The following is a 9,032-nucleotide window of genomic DNA, read 5'->3' as shown; positions in this document are numbered from 1 at the left end:
AGTTCCTGCCTGACCCCTCTAGCCGGTGAGAGTCACAGGCCAGGGACCACATCTGGCTGGTTTATGGTCAACTCCCCAGCTCCACAGACAACGCCTGCAGCCCATGGATGTTCACAGAAAGGGTAATGCCTGAATGAACAATGGGCAGGCCCTGCCCACCCCTTTACTTCTTTTGGATGCCTCCCCCCACCCCACATTTAGAGGCATGAGGATGGGATTCAAGCTAAAAGTCAGGAGAGTACCCCCCGCGCCGCACCCCAACCCCACCTCCCCGCCCCGCCTCCCCAGTCCTGTCCCTAGTGGACCATGGGCATTTCTTAGTGCCCTCTGATGGTGCAGCCTTCCCAGGAATGGGGATGTTCAAGATTTCGGCAAGAACAGGGGCTGACTAGAGACCCCCAGCTTCACCACAGACACTAGGGAAGGCAGATTATAACCCCTCTCTCCAACGCCCTAAGGAGGCTTCATTCCCAAGGCCTGGTAGGGCTCTGGGCACACAGTGGCCACCCCATAAATGAGGGGTATTCTCGCTTCTCAACAAGAGCAAGAGGCCACCACGGTCAAGGAGCTGCCCTTCCCTGGAGGCCCCCACACCCTCAGCCCCACCTGCCCATCTCTCAGAGCCTCCCAGGACAGCTGCCTGAGATCAGAAAGTTCTGGCTGTAATCCTTTCGCATGAGGCCACCCTGGAAAACATCATCCCTCCGGAGAACCTCTCTATTGCACAGCCAAAGAAGCAGTCTCTCCCCCCTCACACCCCCCACCCCCGACTCCCAGTGCCACCTCCCAGGCCCCTTCCTTGAGAGTGGCTTCAGGGAGCCTGCGCCTCCCGTCCCGCCCCCCACCTCCCGCTCGCTCGGAACAGCGCCCGCCGCTTCCTGCCCCCACCCCGCCCCGCGCGCTATTTAAGGCGCCCCCGCCGCCCGGCGCCGTCCAGCAGGGCTCCCGCGGGCGCCGCTCCGGCCGACTTGCGTCCCCTCCGCCACCTGGGCTGCCCGCAGGCCGGCGGTGAGTTGGGCTGGGGGGGAGCTGGGGCGCCACTTGCCAGCGGACCACCTGCTAGGGGCGGAGGGTTGCTGAGGGGGGCACCCACCGCGGGCCTCGCTCACCCAGCCCACCTGGGCTGTCCTCAGAGGCTGAGCCGGGTTCCTGCCGTCTTTCGCTGTATCCTTACAACCCTAGGAGGTAAGAATGTTAACATTTTCCAGCAGAGGAGACTGGGGTACTAAGGGGCCGGCCGTCACTTCTCCGAGGTCCCCGTTAGTAGGAGACGCAGGATTTGCACCCAGGTCTGGCTCCAGAGCCCGGCTCTAAACAGCTTTGCTCCCGCGAAGAAGCACCTCCCCCGCCCCTTTCCCCCACCTTCTTCCCCCCGGACTCTCCCCCTGAAGTTCTGGGAACTCGGTGGCCTGTGCTTCCACCCCGCTATGACAGTTCCTTTCAAGAGCCTAGAATCTGGCAGCAACAGCTTTGGCAGGGGGAGGGGAACGGAGAAAGGGGACTTAAGCGGCAGGTGGTCACTATTGCTGACAGGTGGAGCTAATGCAGGATGCTGCCTTGAGTGTCTAGCATGCCTTCACCAGGAACTCGAAGGTCAGAGCGAGGCCCGCTGGGCGAGAGCTGCTGAGGAGGGGAGAGGGGACCTGAGGCTTTGGGCCCCCTGGGAAGCTGGAGTTATCACCACCACCTCCCCTCACTGTCTGGGGACAGGCTGTCCTGGGCTGAAGGGAGGAGGGGCATGGCACAGCTGTGTGACCTTGGATCGGTTCCTCAAATTCTCTGTTCCCTTAGGCTCGGGAGGCTCACCTGGATCCAGAGCTCCTTCGGCTGGGTCAGGAGGGACCCAGGTGGGACTAGACAGGGCTCCTAGCTGTACCCTTGCCAGAGCTTAGCCGCCATCAGCCGAAGGTCTGCTTTTAGTCCTGCTGGGTGTGAGCCCCCAGGACAGTCCCTTCCCTTCCGGGAGCTCAGTTTCCCTGTAGGTGAAATACACGTGGCCAGCCTCCCGCAGGCCTGTTGAGGACAGCTGAGAAGGATGCTGACCGTGTCTTATGCCTCCCTGCAGACAGAGGCCCGGGAGCCATGGGCGACTGGGGCTTCCTTGAGAAGCTGCTAGACCAGGTCCAGGAGCACTCGACCGTGGTGGGCAAGATCTGGCTGACGGTCCTTTTCATCTTCCGCATTCTCATCCTGGGCCTGGCCGGCGAGTCGGTGTGGGGCGATGAGCAGTCGGATTTCGAGTGTAACACGGCCCAGCCAGGCTGCACCAACGTCTGTTACGACCAGGCCTTCCCCATCTCCCACATCCGCTACTGGGTGCTGCAGTTCCTGTTCGTCAGCACGCCCACCCTGGTCTACCTGGGCCACGTCATCTACCTGTCCCGGCGCGAGGAGCGGCTGCGGCAGAAGGAGGGGGAGCTCCGGGCGCTGCCGGCCAAGGACCCACGCGTGGAGCGGGCGCTGGCAGCCATAGAGCGACAGATGGCCAAGATCTCGGTGGCAGAAGACGGCCACCTGCGGATCCGCGGGGCGCTGATGGGCACCTATGTGGCCAGCGTGCTCTGCAAGAGCGTGCTGGAGGCGGGCTTCCTGTACGGCCAGTGGCGTCTCTACGGCTGGACCATGGAGCCCGTCTTTGTGTGCCAGCGCTCACCCTGCCCCTACCTCGTAGACTGCTTTGTCTCTCGCCCCACGGAGAAGACCATCTTCATCATCTTCATGCTGGTGGTCGGACTCATCTCCCTGGTGCTCAACCTGCTGGAGCTGGCGTACCTGCTATGCCGCTGCCTCAGCCGGGGGCTGAGGGCCCGGCAGCGCCAGGACGCGCCCCCAGCCCCAGGCACCTCCTCGGAGCCTTACACCGACCAGGTCTTCTTCTACCTCCCCATGAGCGAGGGGCCCTCGTCCCCGCCGTGCCCCACCTACAACGGGCTCTCGTCCAGTGAGCAGAACTGGGCCAACCTGACTACGGAGGAGAGGCTGGCTTCTTCCAGAGCCCCCCTCTTCCTGGACCCACCCCCCCAGACTGGCCGGAAATCCCCCAGTCGCCCCAGCAGCTCTGCTTCCAAGAAACAGTATGTGTAAGGGCCTGGGGCTTCCATCACCCTGCAGCGGGGCCTGGGAAGTCTTGCTGCCTTTTAGTGCAAGGTTCCACAGAGATGGCTGGGGGAGACAGGTGCTGGCTGGCCAGAGAGCCTCCTTGCATGTTGTTCTTGACACCTGCGTCCTTCCTAGTGACCAGAGGGCACCACACCTTCCCCCTCCAGAATGTGGCTTTGTCCCAGGCACGGACAGAGCCAGCGTGGGGTGCTCTTGGCCAAGGGTGTTTGGGCCCTTTGGTCTTTTTCACCTGGTTCAGAGGGACTCGGAGACAACTTACCCCACCCCCACCTCCGTGGCAGATTCACCTCCACCCAGGTTGTCCGCACACCCTGTCCTCTCAGGAAAGGCTGGTGGAGGCTGCTGGGTCAGCCTTGATCACACACACACACACACACACAGCCTGTGCTGGATCTGGCCCTGTCAAGGGGAGTGGGGTCTTGCTCTCATCACCCCTTCCTACTTCCACTGTTTATCCTTCTAAAATAAACAGGACTTGATCACAAGCGAGGTGTGTGTTGATACTGTCATGATGTACCTTGGCGTGTGGGGTTGGAGAACAGTTGCTTTGCCCAGGTTCCTTGCCTGTGCCTTTGGACTCTGCAATCCCAACACCAGCCAGCGCTTTAAACCCTCAAACTCCTACGTACCACCTCTCAGCAGCTCTGAGTCCTGAACTCTCTGCCTTCTGAAATGCCTCAGCACCAGCCTCTTCTTTCCATCCTCACTGTCCCAGCCCCTTCAACCTGTCCATTAATCAGTGGCCTAACTGGTGTCTGTTCTCCTCCTGCCCCCTGGCCATCCAGCGCCCCGGCCATGTTCCCCACTGCAGTGTTCTTCCTTACTGGGCACTGCTCCTCACCTGCCCTGGGCTTCCCTGGTGGCTCAGAGGGTAAAGAATCTGCCTGTAATGTGGGAGACTCGGGTTCAGTCCCTGGGTCAGGAAGATCCCCTGGAGAAAGGAATGGCAACCCATTCTAGTATTCCTGCCTGGAGAATCCCATAGACTGAGGAGCCTGACGGGCTACAGTACAGGGGGGTTGCAAAAAGTTGGACGTGACTGAGCAATTAACACTCTTTCACCTGCCTGCCAGCCAAGCCCTTCCGAGTCTGGCTCAAGTGGCCCTGCAGCCCTTGGTATTTGGGGAGGCAGGTGTAGACCACTTACCCCTGCTGCCTTGGCCCCTTCTGTCTGCCCACCAGAAGGAGCAACTTAAGGACTGCACCATACCTCCTCCCCATGCACCTAAAACTCAGAACAGACAGTGGTCATGTAGAGAGGTGCACGGGGCTGTCAAGGTCCAGTGGAGGAATGGAATCTTGCCTCTGAGTCACAAAGGTCTCAGGGGAAAAAAATACGCAATTGAACTGGATCTTGACAGATAAAATAGAAGTCTACCATGAAGGGAAGAGGACGTCTTATTTAGACAGAAAATTGTGCACAGGCATGGAGGAGGGGAACTTCTGAGGATTAAGGGGGCTGCCCAGGGCCTGATGAGCCATGTGGGATGTGGGAGGTAAACTGAGGATGGGTCCATGCTGGCAGAGTTGACCTTCCATGTGGAAGCTGACCCAGATGGAACACTCGGTGGCCCTTGAAGGAAGCTGGTTGTCTCCCCTACCCAGGGAGGTATGGGGCTGGGCTTTTAGGAGGGAGTGGGGTCCATCTCACATGGCCACATGCAGGGGAGCAGCTTGGCCCTGCCCCATCAGGACAGGTAGGTCCTGTCAAGGTAGGTAGGGGACTTGGAAGGTAGGTAGGTCTTCAAAGCACCAGCTCTGTATCCTTGACCCCAGGGTTCACTCACTCACTGCTTACCAGCAAGTCTGATGCTCAGCCTGATAAGTTACACTCCTCACTCTTCTCACTTTGGTTCTCCTTGTTCCCTCTGAATTCCCTGAGATCCAATCAGACCAGCCCCCTCACGGTTCCCCAGACTCACTGGGTCGGTTCTCACCCTGTTCCTTTGCCAGCCTAGAGTGCCTCTTCCCCAACACTTCCAAATCCCACCAGTCCTTTAAACACATCTGTACCCCAAAAAGGCAGAGCTTAAATGCAGAAGAAAGAGTAAGATGAGCTTTGATGTTAGAGAGTCCTCAGTTTAAATAAGGCCTCTAAGACACATAAAGCAATGTGGTTTTAATCATTTAATTTCTCCAAGTCTCAGTTTTCTCAACTATAAAATGCAGATAATATTGCCTGCCTCACAGGTATGAGAAATAAAAATAAGAGAGAGAACATGATTGCACCTGGCTCCTAATGTCATGCAATAATACTCAGCTCACCCTCTCCAGCCAGGTTAGCATTGGTTCTTCCTCCTCCAGGAAGCCCTTCCTGACTTCTCCAGCCAGTCTCCAGTGATGGAGACTACCTTTCAGCAATCTGGACCGCTGCTTGGTATGAGCCTATTTCACACACTCTCCACCCCACGGAGTCCCTAAGGATCGCTGGGGTGAGGCTCTGAAGTCACTGCAGGCCTAGACCTGCATTCACTTTGACTATGAAAGGAGGAATTCAGTTAGACTGGGCAGAAAGCACACCATTCATGCGTTAGAAGACTCCAGGAGGCTGAAGTCCCCTTCAAGGGATCCTTGCCTTCTTGAAACCAAGGAAAAGTAAGACATTTTGATCTGTTATCTGGATGTTTGTCCAACATTTTAAATTTTTCCAATTTTCTAAATATCCACTAGCAAAATAACTACATTATCAAGATCTGAATTCAGAGCAATCTTTTAGCCCCTCCCCCATTGTTAGACTTACCACCTCAACTAACTGCTACACCTGCACGATCTAAAGAGCTCTCTAGGAGAGAATGGACACGTGAGTATGTGCGGCTGAGTTCATTTGCTGTCCACCTGAGACTATCACAGCATTGTTCATCAGCTATAAAAAGCGAAGTCACTCAGTCGTGTCCGACGCTTTGCGACCCCATGGACTGTAGCCTGCCAGGCTCCTCTGTCCATGGGATTCTCCAGACAAGAGTACTGGAGTAGGTTGCCATTTCCTTCTCCAGGAGATCTTCCCGACCCAGGGATTGAACCCAGGTCTCCCGCATTGTAGGCAGATGCTTTCCCGTCTGAGCCACCAGGGAAGTCCTCGTTAATCAGCTATATTCTAATATAAAAATAAAAAGTTTAAAAAAAAAAGACAGCTAAAATGACAGAAGACTGTGTAAAATAAAGAGCACTGTAAATTTTAAAAGGTAGGGGGAGGGGATTCTCCCTCAGTCACGCTGAGAGGCCAGAGCTGTGGGGTCAGAGGTTGGTCTCTCAGAGCCAACCCCACCTGCGGGCCCTGGGAGCCTGTGTTTCTGATGTCCTCTGCCTGTCCTGCCTTGGAAAGGTGGGAGAAGACAGGTGTCGGTGAGTGAGGAGGGCATCCTTCCCCTCCCTCAAGGCTCACCCACTCTGAGCTTGGTGTCAGGGCTGAGGTCAGGCCAGGGCCCAGGGATGTGGGCCTTCGGCAAGGCTGGTGTTGAGGGCAAGTGGGCTGGGGATTTAAGGATGAGGACAGTGCAGAGGGGAGGGGAGCATACAGGTTAGAGGCCTTGTGATGAGGGCGTATGTGATGAAGGTGGCTGTGAGTCCCGGCCCAGCCCCACTCACTTCCTAGGGCTGTCATAACAAAGCCCCACAGACTGGGTGGCTCCAGTGACAGAAACGTATTGTCTGAGTTCTGCAGGCCAGAAGTCCAAGATCACGGTGTCCACAGGGCTGGTTCCCAGGCAGGGCTGTGAGGAAGAGTTTGTTCCGTGCCCCACTCCTGACTTCTGGAGGGTCGCTGCCACCCTCGGCATTCCTCAGCTTACAGACTCATCACCCCCATCTTTGCCTTTATCTTTGCGTGGCATTCTCCCTGTGTGCCTGTCTGTCGTGGGTCCAAACTTGTCCTTTTTATAAAGATACCATTCCTATTGGATTAGGGTCATCCTAACGACTTCATTTTAGGGTGTCCCGGGTGGCTCAGTGGTAAAGAATCTGGCTGCCAATGCAGGAGATGCAGGTTCAATGATCACTGGGTTGGGAAGATCCCCTGGAGGAGGAAATGGCAACCCCCTCCAGTATTCTTGCCTGGGAAATCCCATGGACAGAGGAGACTTGCGGGCTATAGTCCACAGGGTTGCAAAAAAAATCGGATACAACTGAGTACATATGCAATGACTTCATTTTAACTTGCTCACTTCTGTAAAGACCCTATTTCCATATAAGGTCACATTCTGAGTGGCTGGGGGTTAGCAATACCTTTTGGGGGAACACAGTTCAACCCATACCACCACTCCATGGGCCCACCTCACCTCCAAGCACTGACAGAGGAAGTCAAGGAGAAGGTCAATATATACTGAACTCAACACTACTGTATTTAAAACAGATAACCAACAAGGACAGGGAACTCTGCTCAATATTCTGTAATAAGCTAAACCAGAAAAGAATTTGAAAAAGAACAGATACAGGTATATGTATAAATGAATCACTTTGCTGAACACCTGAAATTAACACATTGTTAATCAACTATGCTCTAATATAAAATAAAAATTACATATATGTATAAACAATATGAGCATATATAGTACTCAGGCATCTCTTTTGTGATGTGGCTTGGATGGAACACAGCAGATTCACATTTCATTTCTTCCATCACATTCTTTTTCCTCCCACCAGCCTATCCCTCACCACCAAAATCTAAGTCGATAACAGGCAACTCTCAGTCACAGAAAGAATCGCTTCTCGGCCTTTTGGCTAAGATCAAGTGTAGTATCTGTTCTTATCAGTCACAGAAAGAGCTGGGGGAGGCTTGACTCCCGCCTCCCACTCACTTCACTGTGGTCCTTTCTCCTCTCTGGGTCTTTAGAGTCACCACTGTGAGATGAAAGGATTGGATGAGAATCAGGTGCATGGCAGCTGTGAGGAGCATCACAGGAGTGACTCGTCTCTCTCAATGTTACAGGAGTAACATTGCTCTGCAGCTCACAAGAGATGTGTTATTTTTCATGAATCAGAACAGATTCAAGATTTTTTTTAATTTGTTTATTTTTAATTGAAGGATAATTGCTTTACAGAATTTTGTTGTTTTCTGTCAAACCTCAACATGAATCAGCCACAGGTATACATATATCCCCTCGCTTTTGAACCTCTCTCCCATCTCCCTCCCCATCCTACCCCTCTAGGTTGATACAGGGCCCCTGTTTGAGTTTCCTGAGACCTACAGCAAATTCCCATTGGCTAGCTATTTTACACATGGTGATGTAAGTTTCCATGTTATTCTTTCCATACATCTCACCCTCTCCTCCCCTCTCCCCATGTCCATAAGTCTTTTCTCTATGTCTGTTTCTCCATTGCTGCCTTGCAAATAAATTTTTTGGTACCATTTTTCTAGATTCCGTATATATGCATTAGTATATGATATTTACCTGGAGAAGGAAACGGCAAGCCACTCCAGTGCTCTTGCCCAGAAAATCCCATGGACGGAGGAGCTACAGTCCATGGGGTCGCAAAAAGTCGAACACGACTGAGCGACTTCACTTTCACTTCACTTCACGATATTTATCTTCCTCTTTCTGATTTACTTCACTCTGTATAATAGACTCAAGGTTCATGTCTTCTAATAAGGTCAATTCCAGTCAGTTGAATCCACATTGCCTTTCTGAGTAAGAAAAAGACAGGGTTATGTGGAGTGCACTGGGAATTTTTCACAACCCAAGGTCATCTTATCTGCAGCCCATGGGAGCAGTGAACATCATGAGCCACACATAAACAAAGCCAAGAGCTCGTGGGCTGGGTGATGTCAAAACTTCTTCCCAATCTAATGTGCAGACTCACTGACCACTGGGTTGCTGACCTCATGAATTTACCACTGACCTCCAGTGCCTTCAGTGGGGGGGGGTCCTTCATTTCCTTTCACACTAACGTCAACTTGACTACTGATGCTTCCAGGA

At 54.0% G+C, this 9,032-nt stretch overlaps 1 protein-coding gene and 1 pseudogene across 2 annotated transcripts; both read left to right on the top strand.

Moving 5' to 3' along the window:
• The first annotated feature begins 855 nt into the window (after nt 1-855).
• GJA4 (gap junction protein alpha 4) lies at nt 856-3,607 on the top strand. 2 transcript variants are annotated; one of them, XM_043461981.1, is made up of 2 exons: nt 856-1,008; nt 2,066-3,607. In XM_043461981.1, exon 2 carries the CDS (start codon nt 2,083-2,085, stop codon nt 3,082-3,084), a length of 1,002 nt encoding a protein of 333 aa, XP_043317916.1. In that variant the 5' UTR covers nt 856-1,008; nt 2,066-2,082; the 3' UTR covers nt 3,085-3,607. The 2 variants fall into 2 exon arrangements, with proteins under 2 accessions (XP_043317916.1, XP_043317917.1); XM_043461982.1 differs by lacking the exon at nt 856-1,008 and adding an exon at nt 1,027-1,185.
• Nucleotides 3,608-7,816: 4,209 nt separating this feature from the next.
• LOC122437575 lies at nt 7,817-7,914 on the top strand (annotated as a pseudogene).
• The last annotated feature ends 1,118 nt before the right edge of the window (nt 7,915-9,032 follow it).

Source organism: Cervus canadensis, chromosome 2, assembly GCF_019320065.1.
Source record: "Cervus canadensis isolate Bull #8, Minnesota chromosome 2, ASM1932006v1, whole genome shotgun sequence".
Taxonomy (NCBI): domain Eukaryota; kingdom Metazoa; phylum Chordata; class Mammalia; order Artiodactyla; family Cervidae; genus Cervus; species Cervus canadensis.
The sequence above is the reverse complement of the archived record's forward strand: the minus strand, read 5'-3'. Positions and strand labels throughout refer to the sequence as shown.

Excerpts from the sequence above, each read along its gene's own strand:
- GJA4 (XM_043461981.1), top strand. The coding sequence starts at position 2,083 with ATGGGCGACTGGGGCTTCCTTGAGAAGCTGCTAGACCAGGTCCAGGAG.